We start from the raw sequence: 13,542 nt of genomic DNA on the forward strand, positions 1-13,542 counted from the left end.
CGGTGCTTGGGGGGAGCTCTAGATTCTTAAAGCCTTAGAGATCTGTCTGATCTGCAGCTAAAAGGTTCCTTTCATGTAGAAAGTGAATTTATATATTTTTATGAGTTACATACCCTGTAAATATGGACAAGATCTAGAACATGTTTGCAGTGTTCCATTGGATGACTCATACTAATCCCCTTAATCAAATAATATTTTTCAAGCATTTTATATGCTTTCATGATGCTAGAATTTGGTGATCTTGAGCTTTTTGGATTCATCTTATCGAGCCGCTTGATTCGACTATAAGCATGACATATTTAAAGATCATTTAGACATCCAATTAATGCTTTAAACATTTAAAATAGCCTTGATTTCTTGATTTTGACCCATTTTGGCTTGCATCGAACCAATTTCAGTGTCATTGTGTTTGTTTATTTGAGATGTTCAATATGACTATAAGTTTGTTGAAATTAGAATTTGGATGATCCATAATTAAATTTTGAAAGTTTCTAACTTGGATATGCGTCGAAATTCGTGAGTGATCAAATTAATTTTTGGTGATGTATCAAATATTATTTTGAATCTAAAGCATATGAGATTATTAAATTATCAAGAAGATTTGACAATTCATTTGAATTTTATGTTTATACTACAATGACACAATAATTTTATCGTAAGTCATTTTAATTAAAAAAATATTAAAATGCAATGAAATATAGTTAAATACAATTTTTTAGGTTATAGACAACTGTAGTGATTCCAAAGATAGAGAAACAAATGCTTTTATATTTAACTTATTTAAAATAAAAATTTCACTTGTAGTATGAATGATCTAAAATACACATCACTAAATATCACACTCAATAAATTAAGAAATTAATCATTATATGAGAAATGCAAACTCTCAACTTTCCGCAATCCGCTTCCTCCCGCTTCAACCAATAAAATCCGAGATTTCTAAATCCAACGGCCAGCGATGAAATAAATCCTTGTTATCGGATCGCTACTGCATCCAACGGTTACAGAGGCATACCGCAAGCTATTAAATAGCTCTCCCCATCTACTTCCCATCTTCACCAACGATTATCCTCTCCCAGTATCTGAAAAGTTCTTCGACAACAAGCGAAATGTCTGGCAGAGGAAAGGGAGGCAAGGGTTTGGGAAAGGGCGGTGCGAAGCGCCACCGCAAGGTTCTCCGAGACATCATCCAGGGAATCACGAAGCCGGCGATCCGGCGGCTGGCAAGACGTGGTGGCGTCAAGCGGATCAGTAGTTTGATCTACGAGGAGACCCGTGGCGTTCTGAAGATCTTTCTTGAGAATGTTATCCGTGATGCCGTCACCTATACGGAGCATGCTCGCCGGAAGACTGTCACAGCCATGGACGTAGTCTATGCGCTCAAGCGCCAGGGGCGTACTCTTTATGGCTTTGGCGGGTAAAAAGCTAGGGTTTGTGGTTGGGGTTTGGGTTATTCGGATGTGTAGTTTTTTACTGCTTTAATGTACTAAGATGTTTGGCTTTTATATCAGAATCTTATGTCACCGTTTAATGATAATGTATTTTGATCTATGAATATGTGTTGTGAAGCGCATGAAATCCTTTTGAGGTTTTTAGAATTTATACCGTTCATTAGTCTGATCTCATGTTCTTATTAGTTTTGGCTCAAATTTATACTAATCTGAACGAATTGCAAGTGCAAACATAGCTATTTCATGCGTACTGGTTGGATACTTTATGATGTTTTTGCAATATTTTTGCCATTTGTAATGTCCTATATGGTTATATAACAATCCAGATGGTGAGTGTATTATACCGAGTATAATTTTATACATATTTTGATTTTTTTTTTAATATTCATAGCTCTCATGCAACTATTCTTGCCCCTCGATTTATAGATTTGAGGTGAACGAAGTAAGGAAAATTTTATTGCTTTTGTTTGGTGTAAAGTGGGTGTTTAGGGTCAAACAGATGTAGAACAGTAGATTTGAACTTAGTTCGTTCACCTCCTTTGAGCTAAGGCCTTTTAGTTCAGGGTCAACTATCAGCCAATAACCCTAGAAGAGCTGCAGTTAGGGAAATAATCAGCTTTATAATTAGTCAGATTAATGAGCCAACAAAAATCTTTCAAATTAAGGCTGAGTTGAATTCGTAAAGATTTTCAAATCAGCATCAAATCTCTCTTCTTTAATATTTCAATCCTGCGCGGTTGATCTTTATACATGTAAGATATATTTCTAATAAATATTTCTCTTCTTTAAGAGCTCTTAGAAACGCTCGTTTTCTGGTTTTGGCTTTCTCTAGCTCTCATGCAATAGCTCTTGCCTCTAGTTTTACATGACGCTTTTCTTTAACAAATTGGGAAATTTTCTTTTTTAGGGGACATTTTTTTTTTGAGAAAAAAAAAAAAATAGAGGAGAAAGATTTCCAAAATTTTCCATAATGCCATTCACATTTCCACCAAAACTAATAGGGTGATTAACATTAGCGGAAGTAGTAATTAGAAGAGAGGATGGAGGAGGCCGACATTCACCCTTCAAGTGACCTATCGATTTACATTGAACACAAAATGGAGGAAAAGTCTTCAGTTCGATATGTTGAATATACTCGAAATTTTCTGGACCAAGCCCAACATGGTTATGGTAGTTTTTTGTGATGTCTATCTCAATCAAAACACAAGCCACGGAAGGGTGAGATCCAATAGAAGTCACATTATCAATTTTGAGAGGTCTTTCAAACATTGAACCCAAACCGTGCAGTATACAAGGTGAAAGTAAGCAAAACAGTAAATTAGGGAAAGAGATCCAGATAGTGATTATAGGAGATTCCATACGAATATCAAATAAATGAGACCATTTTATCAACTTTATGTAATAGTTGTTAAAAAATATGATCTATGAGAGAAAACTCTACTGTAGTCTAGATCATTAATCAACTTAATGAGAACATGCGATGGATTCAAAAGCATCATGGAAAACTAGCCAATGAGTTTGATGTTAAAGAAAAAACCTATGAATAGCATCAAGATTTAGACAATGAGACAAAAAATTGCCAACCAAAGAGTATTGAAGAGGAGCCGCAAGCACTAGGATCTTCTCCTCCAAAATCCAAAGCTACGGAATTACGAATAACATCAAGATTCGGACGATTAGCTGAAAATTTGCCAACCAAAGAATACTGAAGAGGAGCCGCAAGCGCTAGGATCTCCTCCTCTGAGATCCAAAGCGACGGAAGACCACAACAAGTAGAAGTTTTAAGGTCAAAAAATCTTGCGTCATAGGTGAATTCTTAGAGGGCATAAAGAAAAGAACGAGATTTGGCTAATCCATCGAAAACCTGGATCAACTAAACAATTCACCACCATTTCGGCCGAAGGTGGACAAACCAAGACAACAAACAAAAAAAAACAAAAGAAAAGAGGCAGACGCCCTGCAATCGCAACGGAAAGGAGGCGGCCATAGCTATACTAAAAACTGATTTATAAAACAATAAGAAAATTGTCCCAAATGAAACCCCTAATGTATTATACTTTTTTAACTAGGATTTTGCCCGCGTGCATATTGTTTTTAAGGCCCACAGCCTACTGGATATTTTAAGTGGGCCGCCAAGGCCAGTGAGTTATTCTCTAATCCCAAGCCTATCTCAGCCTCAGTATAAGACCCGGTCATTATTATTAATTTAATCATAATCAGATCAATTTAACTACAAATTATAATTTATACCATCTTTTTGAGAAATAACGGCATCCAATTTTCTTTTAAAATTGTAATATTCATCATAAAATTTAAATGCTTATAATTTAAAATAATTATCAGTTAATGATAATATAAAAATTAGTTAAAATATATCTTTTAACAATTCTAAATCCTAGCAATTCAAAATCAAATATTAATTGTGAATGTTGTTGAAAGAAAATATGCTCCTTATATCATTAAATTCATCAAATTTTTAAAAAATTAATTTTATTTTTGCATGATTAAATTCATCAAATTTATAATAATTTAATTATTCATCGAGCATATAAAAAATAAATAATATGTTATATGATATATTTTTTTCTTTTAAAATCAAGTATATATTATTAATCAAAACAAGCATGTAATATATTATTATAAACACACATATTAAAAGCCATTTTATTAATTTTTTATTATAAAATTCTAATTATGATCTCAAATAATTAAAATTCTTTAATTAATCATCAAAGTTCTTTTTATAATTTAAAATTTTAAATATTGCCACATTTAATGTGTTGAAGAAAATATTTGAACTTAATGGCATAAAATATTTTATTGCATAGAGTAGAAAAAAATTATTAAGAGATATGGATGCCACCAAGACAACAATTGACATCTCTTGACTCATCAAATTCTTTAATAAATATTTATTTTCATAATAAAATTATCGACTTTAATTTACAAAATTGTATCAAAATTTCATTATAAAATTTATATCTTGATATTAAAAAGTTTCTAAAAAAGTGGAATTTGGTTGGCCGTCACCATAAATCATTTCAAAATTTCAGCAATGTTTCATTATCATGCTAGATAAAACTGGTTGATAGATTGGGTTCGAGTCATTTTCAAAATTAATTTGAACTAAATCTATTTAATTTGAATCTGATCCATCGAATAAATAGATAAAAAAAGAGTCCAAATCTGACCCGTTAATAACCCGAACTAGACCTGATAACCTATTTTAATTAAAAAATATTTTTATTTTCTTATATTAATAAATTTTAGGTCTCTTTATAAAAAAGAAGAATATTACACTAATAAATAAAAGAAATTAAGATAAAAATATTAAATGGGTCAAATTCAGGTTGGTGGGTCAACTCAAATTGTCTCCGTTTAATAAAGGATCGAAATGCACGACCTGAACTCGACCCTTTTATAAAATGAGTGAGCCTGAACCTAAATTTTTATGCTTTGAGGTGGTGGGTCAGGTCATTTATTGACACATCATTAATTTTAGATATTATTCAATAAAGTATGCAAAATTTTATTTTAAGAGTTCCTTTGAGATAATTAAGACAAATTCATATATAAATCATTTAAAGTAAGCTTTAATCCAAAATCCTTTAATTAATAGCTAAACATCTTAACCCTCAGATATATCGATCATAATTATTGCCTGTACATTGGATTAAAATTGACCGTACAATTTTAGATAAATGTAAAGTGAGAGAATTTAGATTCCAACAAAATAAAAAGGAAAAGAAAACACAGACAGAATGTAAAAGCAAAAGCTATTTTAGGTGAATTATTGAAAGTTTTTTTTTAGGAGAATTATTGAAAGTTCTTTGAAAATATTCTCTCAAATTAAATTCATTTATCAATAAAATATTGATGAAAGAATATCCTAATTGCAATGTAAAATTTTCAAGAAGATTCCTTTTTCGTAGAAGTGATGTTGAATGGATGAGTTTAAGGGAGCCTTTTTAATGTATTCATAATAATAAGTGATTGATTTAGGTTTCGTTTAAGACAGTTTTCTTATTGCTTCTTAAAGCAGCTTTTTAGTACTAGAAAGTTGTTTTAAGAAGAACTAAGAAAGTTGTCTCAAACGAAGCCTTAGATTTACGACTTGTTCAGGATGGCTACAACTTTTTATAAGGGTTGATGTGAAATTGTTGTGTGAAAAATAGCATTTTTTGAAGGTTGTTGTAGAAAGTTGAGTCCTAACACAAAAAGGTTTTGAAAGCAATGAAGAAGCTATAGCCAAACAGACAATGATTTGAAAGACAATGTAGTGAGAAAGCTATGTTATGCGTGAGCGGATCCAACTTCTTTTTTCAGGGTAGGCAATTTTTTTTTTTTGTAGGGGATGAGCAAAGACACTTATGATTGATAAAATTAGGGCAAAATTTTTTTAAGAGGGGACAAAATACCAAAAATACTCAAAATATTCCAAAATATACCCTCTAAAATAAATAAAAAATTTTTTGAGGGTGGACATTTGCCCCCCTCAATCCAATGGGGATCCGCTCATGATGTTATGTGCTAGAAAATTTATGATTTTTTAAATGAAATGGCAATTTATTCAAAGAAGGAATGAAACATACAAAACAAGCCCAAAAAAAGACCAAAACAAGAAAAGAACTGCTAAAATATTACAAAATCGACAGAATTCAAAGCAATATGAAAATAAAAGGAAAAAGAAGCTCCCTAAAGGCAGCCCGAAGTCAGAAACACCACCCAGCTGCCAGGCCTGGACCATCCTTGGAGATAGAGCAGACAATCATCAGAAGCAGAGCCCAGCATTGGGTACCTATACCCACACCCACCCATGTACCCACCCATACCCAATGGGTATGGGTGGGTATGGGTACGCCCATGGCCTTATGGGTGGGTATGGGTAGGTATGGGTGGGTACTCAACATAAGGGGATAAATCAATTTGCATTGATAATCATCGTATATCTTATATTAGTGCAATTATCATTACGTAATGTGCAGCACTTAACCATGCTGTGACTACGATAAATTTTGATATGCTTCTTAAAAGTTTACAATCATAGCAAAATGGAAACAAGCCTCAAGGCCATCAATCTGTGGCAAACTGCATTAAAAAAGCATGGAATGTGGGTGGGTATAGGTGGGTATGGCATCCCGAAAGTCATCATGGGTGAGTGTGGGTGGGTGAAGCCCGTCCGAGTAAAGCATGGGTACCCAACCAGGACCCCATGTAATGCTTTGATCAGAAGTCCCAAACACAAAAGCAACATAAAATTCGAGCTTAAGACCACCTATGGTTGTAGAGAGAGAATTTAATATATTAAATTTTTACAAAAAATCCATTAGACACTTAGATGGATTTGCAAGAGATACCCCGATTATTTTTTATGAAAAAATGAAAAAAATGAGAAAAAACACAGGGCATAATCTATTGACATAATTTATTGTCTAATTAGCGTTATGAAAGTCTGCTCTTCCTCACAATTAAAGAAGATGAGAATACACAGTTGAGAATTTTATTTGATTCTTATTGTAGATATTACAAAAGAAATTTGGGATGATGGAGACGATCATACAATGTCAAACTAAAAAATGATAATATAATAGAGAATGGGTGTTTATGATCATATTTAAAAAAAAAAATCAAATGATATGATCAGATGTTAATAGTTAGATTGTGATTATCGAACTATATTGGTTTAATTACGATGATTCGATAGTGATTGTCGGATAAGATTTTTTTTGGGATAGCTTTCTTACTACTTTATGAAGTGATTTTTTAGAACAAATGTACTAAAAAAATATTTTAAAAAGTAATAAAAAAGCTGTCCCAAATAAAATGTTAATATCCTCCAATAAGTTGAGCCATCTCGTATTAATGAATAATTAGTTGAAATGTACCCGGATCCTTTCGTCGGCTTCCGCTATCGCCAGTCGATGCAGGTGTTATTGTATTAGCGGGTCGGGCGGGTTGACCCGAACCCGAAGCAGGTCTGCTTCGGGTTCAGAAAATCGACCCGTTTTAAAAAACAGGTCGGGTCAACCCGAACCCGAATAGTGCCGGGTCAATTTTGGGTTCGACTCGAACCCGATCCGTTCTTGACTGTGTATCAGAGAGATGTGCATACAGATAACGAAGGGAATATGGAAAATAGAACTTGTTATTCAATCTTTGAAAACAGAATACAACAGTATTTATAGACTAAATGAAGCTAAGAGAGCCAATAACGTCTAGATGACGTGGCAGTCGGTTATACGAGAAAGGACGTTTCTTGTATATCTTACAGGCCCCCGCAAACTAATGACTGTGGTGCAGTGATTAGTTTGTTACATAGAAATTTAAAACGACGAATAGGTAGCGGCTTGGTGAACACGTCCGCGATTTGATCATTGGTACATATGTGATGAACGGCTAGATGATTGGATCGGATGCAATCTCTTATAAAATGACAGTCCACATCGATGTGTTTTGTTCTGGCATGGTATACTGGGTTGTTAGCGAGTGCGATGGCGGACGTATTATCACAATAGATGATTGTAGGAGATTTCTGCGGAATGTGAAAATCTTCTAGAAGACGACGAAGCCAGATAACTTCCGAAGCTTCGGATGCCAATGCTCGGTATTCAGCTTCTGTAGATGATCGAGCCACTGTTGATTGCTTTTTGGCTTGCCATGATATGAGTGATTTGCCCAAAAAGTTACAATACCCAGAAATTGATTTGCGATCTTGAGTATTGGTGGCCCAGTCGGCGTCTGCGTAGCCGTGTAGAGTTAAGTCGTCTCTGTATAGTGGAATCCCGGTGGATGTGGATCCCTGTATGTACCGGAGTAGCCTCTTAAGATCATCGAAGTTGCTATTGAGAGGAGCATGCATATGTTGGCTTAATCTATGTACAGCGAATTGGATATCTGGGCGAGTGAGTGTAAGGTATTGAAGCGAGCCGATTAATTGGCGGTAGAGATGAGGATTAGGGAATTCTGAGCTGCAGTTTGTGGAACTTTCGGTTTTGCAGGACAGTGGAGTAGCAACTGGTTTGGAGTTGTGCATGCCAGCTCTTTCCAAGATCCTTGTGGCGTATTGCTGTTGGTGTAAAAGCACGCCATAAGATGTGTGACTGGTCTGGATGCCGAGAAAGTTGGCAAGAGGTCCCAAGTTTCTCATCTTGAATTTGTCGTGAAGGCTTGCTAGAAGGCGATTGATCTCCGGTTTTGAGTTGCCAGTGAGTAATATATCGTCGACGTAGATTAGGATATAAAGTTTTGTTGAGCCCGATTTATAAATAAAAAGAGACGGGTCAGCATTGCTAATAGAGAAACCGAAGAGTTGAAGATGATTGGATAGGGTTGCGTACCATTCGCGTGGTGATTGTTTAAGTCCATATAGGGCTTTATTTAGTTTGCACACGAATGTTGGATGAACGACGTCTTGAAACCCGGGTGGTTGTTGCATGTAGACGGTCTCAGATAATTTGCCATGCAAGAAAGCGTTTGAGACGTCAAGTTGATGAATATCCCATTTGAAATGAAGAGCAATAAGTATGAAAATACGAACCGTAGGGATCTTGGCGACGGGGCTGAAAGTCTCCGTGTAATCGATGCCGTGCTGTTGATTAAAGCCCTTAGCGACTAGCCGGGCTTTGTACCTTGCAACGGTGCCGTCGGACTTCAGCTTGATTCTATATGTCCACTTGCAGCCTAGGACATTTTGAGTCGGGTGCGGAGGTATGAGATCCCAAGTCCCTTGAGTCTGTAAAGCCTGGAATTCTTGGGACATTGCTGCGCGCCATTGCGCACTTTTGCTTGCTTGATTGTAGGTAGACGGTTCAGCTTCATGAATTATGTGAGATAGATCGAATATTTTCTTTGGTTTTGAGTGTCCTGTTTTGGATCTGGTGGCCATGTGGTGAGTAATAGGTTGTGAGTGAGAAAGAGAGTTGGTGGTGTCAACGTTGGGAAGTATAGACTTGTCTTGGTGGCTGAAAGAATTGTCAGGAGGCTGATTGGTTAGTGTGGGTGACGTTGGGAGCATATGTTGTGGCGGTGAAGTAGTTTTACTGGGCGGTGTAGTGTTATCGCTGATTGCAGGCGGGAGATGGTTTGCGGGAACTAGCAGAAGCGGAGGAATTGGGTTGGTTTGAGTGCTAGTAGAGGTTTGTTGTGTATTGAGCTGACAAAAGGGAAAAATCTGTTCGTTAAAAACAACATGACGAGAGGTAAAGACCTTGTTATTTTTAGGATCGAGACAACGATACCCTTTTTGTAGAGGAGCATAGCCGATGAAGACGCACGGGTGTGATAGCGGAGAGAATTTATGGTTAGAATATGGCTTGAGCCATGGGTAGCATAAGGATCCGAAGACTTTTAAGTGCGTATAATCAGGTGGTTCTTGATACAAGATTTCGTACGGTGATTTGTTGTGCGTGTTCGGGGATGGCAATCGGTTGATTAAGTGAACCGCGGTAAGCAAGGTGTCTACCCAGAGGTAGGTAGGGAGCAATGCTTCGAGAAGCAGAGTGCGAGTGGTCTCGGTAATGTGCCGATGTTTGCGTTCGGCCACACCGTTTTGTGAAGGTGTATACGGGCATGTAAATTGATGAAGTATACCTTGTGCAGTGAGATAGGTCTTGAATTTGTTGTTGATGAATTCTCCTCCGCCGTCGGTACGAAGTTTCCTAATGTGAGTTTGAAATTGGCGTTCAATCATTCTTTGGAATTCAAGAAATTTGTAGAAGACGTCGGATTTTTGAAGTAGCGGATAAATCCAAGTATATTTGGAGAAGTCGTCAATAAAGCTAACGTAGTATCGAAACCCATAGTTGGATGTTATTTGGGACGGGCCCCAAACATCGGAGTGTACTAATTCAAACGGAAAAGAGCTATTATTAATCGATTTTTGAAAAGGTAGGCGATGGCTTTTACCCATCCTACAAGAATTACAATTTGCAGTAAAAGATTTGTTACAGATATTTGGAAATTGTTTTTCTATAGTAGCTAGAGTAACCGCCGAAGGATGTCCAAGACGCCGGTGCCAGAGGTTGGGGACGGTTTGAACTGAGATGAGTGCGAGCTGGGACGTGTCAGCGAGCTTGTTCTTGACTGGACGGAGAGGGTAGAGTCCGTTAATACATGGACCCGTGAGAAGAATGTTGTTGTTCGTCTTGTCCTTGATGACGTAGCCATGAGAGGAAAAGGTAATGTTGCAATCATTGTCAGTGGTTAGTTGATACACCGATAATAAATTGAATGAAAGATTGGGGACAAAATTTAGGCGAGATAGTTGGAGACTACCTTGTGGGGTTGGTAGCAAACCTTTACCGGTGTTGTGTATTGGAAGCTGCTGTCCGTTTCCGATGGTGACTTGAGTTGAACCGGTATATGATTGCGAGCTTTGAAGTTGTGACGGGTCCAAAGTTAGATGTGCGGACGCTCCACTGTCAAGAAACCACTCGGAAGGTGGTGGAGGCACGGGCGATGTGAAGAGAGCGGTGGTTGGTTGTTCGGTATTGTACTGATCATCATGGCGATGCCAACATTTCACGGCGGAGTGGCCATTCTTGCCACATATTTGGCAAGTAATTGCGGGTCTTGGTTGCCGAGGTCCTCTGTTGGTAGTAGATGAGGTGCGGTTTGTGTAGTAATTGCGACCACGAGATATGTTAGATCTTCCTCGTCCGCGGCCGCGTGTAGCGGCAAGAGCGGTGGAGTTCCCTGATATTTGTAACGAGTGAAGTTCGCGAGTTGTTTCGTGCGCGAGGTTTAGTTCCTCGCTACAGAGCAAAGTATAGAGATCATCAAGAGAGATCGGTTGAAGGTTTGTGCGGATAGATGTTTTAAAGGATTGATAGGTAGATGGTAATCCGTCTAAGGTATAATGTATGATTTCTTCGGTGGCGATGGGGGCGCCTGCAGCGGCTAACGAATCAACTTTTGTCTTGATTTCAAGAAGGTATTGTGCCATGGTTTTGTCCTTTATATTGAGATAATGTAGCTCGTGTTTGAGCTGAATGATTCTTGAACGGGTGCTAGATTGGAGGCGCCGGTCAAGAATCGTCCAGATTTCGTGGCAATGTTCAACGGAAAGAACATAGGGAAGGATGGTTGGTGAGATTACGGAGTATAAGGCTGCCGCAAGGTTCTGATCGATCAAAATCCAATTAGTGTAAGCAGGATTCGGGACGGACTGGCCGGTGGCAGAGGTGATGTTATCCGACGGGATTGAGGAGGAACCGTCCAAGAACCCATGATATCCGTTTGCACGGAAAAGCTTGAGAACTTGTGATCGCCACAGAGGATGATTGTCAGCAGTGAGGGGTTGGGCGACGATGTTCTTGACGTTCCCCATGAGGAACTTGAGTGAGGTGGGAAACGAAGGGCTGCTCTGCATTTGGTCGTTAATGGCTAGCGATGTGGGGTTGGAAGTGGCCGTGGATGTCTCCATGACGGAAACGGAGCAGATCGGGCTGGGGAAGAGGGAGGGAAAAGAAGGTGAGGATCACCGCTCTGATACCATCTTGACTGTGTATCAGAGAGATGTGCATACAGATAACGAAGGGAATATGGAAAATAGAACTTGTTATTCAATCTTTGAAAACAGAATACAACAGTATTTATAGACTAAATGAAGCTAAGAGAGCCAATAACGTCTAGATGACGTGGCAGTCGGTTATACGAGAAAGGACGTTTCTTGTATATCTTACATGTGACCCGAAATTGACAGGTCTAATAAAGAATAATATCTCGCTCAAAATCTATCAATATCATTACCATCATTAAATTAATATTTAATTTGCTCCAACATTGCTAAGTATTTGCAAAAAAAGGAAAAAGTTATTTAAAAAAAAACAATACTTGTAAAACAAAAACTCGTATTATGTAATAATTTTTCAATTCAATGATTAAATTCATGGCAATAAAAAATAAACTACGGAATTATTATTATCCTCAGCTTGTCACATCACTAAAAGGATAATTATTATAAAAATATGCAGGAATTTATTGTCAACAAAATTTCATTTTATATTTTTATTTGATAGTGACAAATAGATGAAAATAAAAAAATTTCAATAATATAATGATAAAATTTAGAGATGTAAAATAATATTTATGATGTTTGTGAACAAATGCTGCTCGACTAGCTTATTGATTAGTTTAATCTTGGCTTAATTAATAAATAATTGTATAAATTTAAATAAAAATTAATTTATAAAAAAATTTGCGTCAAGGAGGCCATCACAAAGGAGAAATTATTCTTTGCGGACACCGGACAATCCGCAGACCAATCATAACGCGTCATGTCACCCGATATCCAGGATACCCATTATCGATACCGAGCGAAAAAATAATGTGACATGTTTTGATTGGCCTCCGAACGACATCGGTATCTGAACAAAATAATTTATCGTAACGAAGAAGTGCGACTAGGGCAAGGAAAACCCTTACAGAACAAGCTATCGGGGAAAAAAATCCTTTGATGACCTTGCATGACATTGGCCTGATGATGTTGTCTTATTGTTCATATTAGTCTAACAAAAAATGAGGTGATAAGTTTTTTTTGAGAATAATTCATTTCTAAACTATTTGATAATCAAAGAATTCCGAAAAATAAATTTGCTTTAAGCCTTTGAGCATTTTGATATTAAAAGGTGGCAGCGGTCGTTCGTAGGCAGCCGGTAGCGGTCGCGCGCGGGCCTGCGGCACAAGTGCGGGAGGCGGGGCTCGCTCGACTGCGCGACTGCGATTTGAAGATGACTTATGCGATGCGGGTTCGGGTTTGTGTTATTCCGGGTCAATTCGGGTCATTCTCGGGTTTCCGGGTCAACCCGATCCCGACCCGGTTTTGCAAACAGGTCAGTTTTCCGGACCCGAACCCGACTCGCTTCGGGTTCGAGTCAACCCAAACCCGAAATTTTCAGGTCGGGTTCGGGTCGGGTCCAACCAATATTGACAGCTCTAATGCCATCATTCCTTCTAATCATATTAAGGCTTTATTTGAGATAAATTTTTTACTGCTTTCGTCAAATCTTGGGGTTGGTTCAAAGTCTATCATCAAATAAATAAAAATATATACAATGCAAAGCACATTAAGGCCTTTATAATGATGAATTTG

The 13,542-nt window shown here is 37.4% G+C and overlaps 1 protein-coding gene across 1 annotated transcript; it reads left to right on the forward strand.

Annotated features, from left to right (window-relative positions):
* The first annotated feature begins 1,074 nt into the window (after positions 1–1,074).
* LOC110094578 (histone H4) lies at positions 1,075–1,595 on the forward strand. The gene has a single exon (XM_020819842.2). It carries the CDS (start codon positions 1,110–1,112, stop codon positions 1,419–1,421), a length of 312 nt encoding a protein of 103 aa, XP_020675501.1. The 5' UTR covers positions 1,075–1,109; the 3' UTR covers positions 1,422–1,595.
* The last annotated feature ends 11,947 nt before the right edge of the window (positions 1,596–13,542 follow it).

This window comes from Dendrobium catenatum, unplaced genomic scaffold, assembly GCF_001605985.2.
Source record: "Dendrobium catenatum unplaced genomic scaffold, ASM160598v2 fragScaff_scaffold_716, whole genome shotgun sequence".
Taxonomy (NCBI): domain Eukaryota; kingdom Viridiplantae; phylum Streptophyta; class Magnoliopsida; order Asparagales; family Orchidaceae; genus Dendrobium; species Dendrobium catenatum.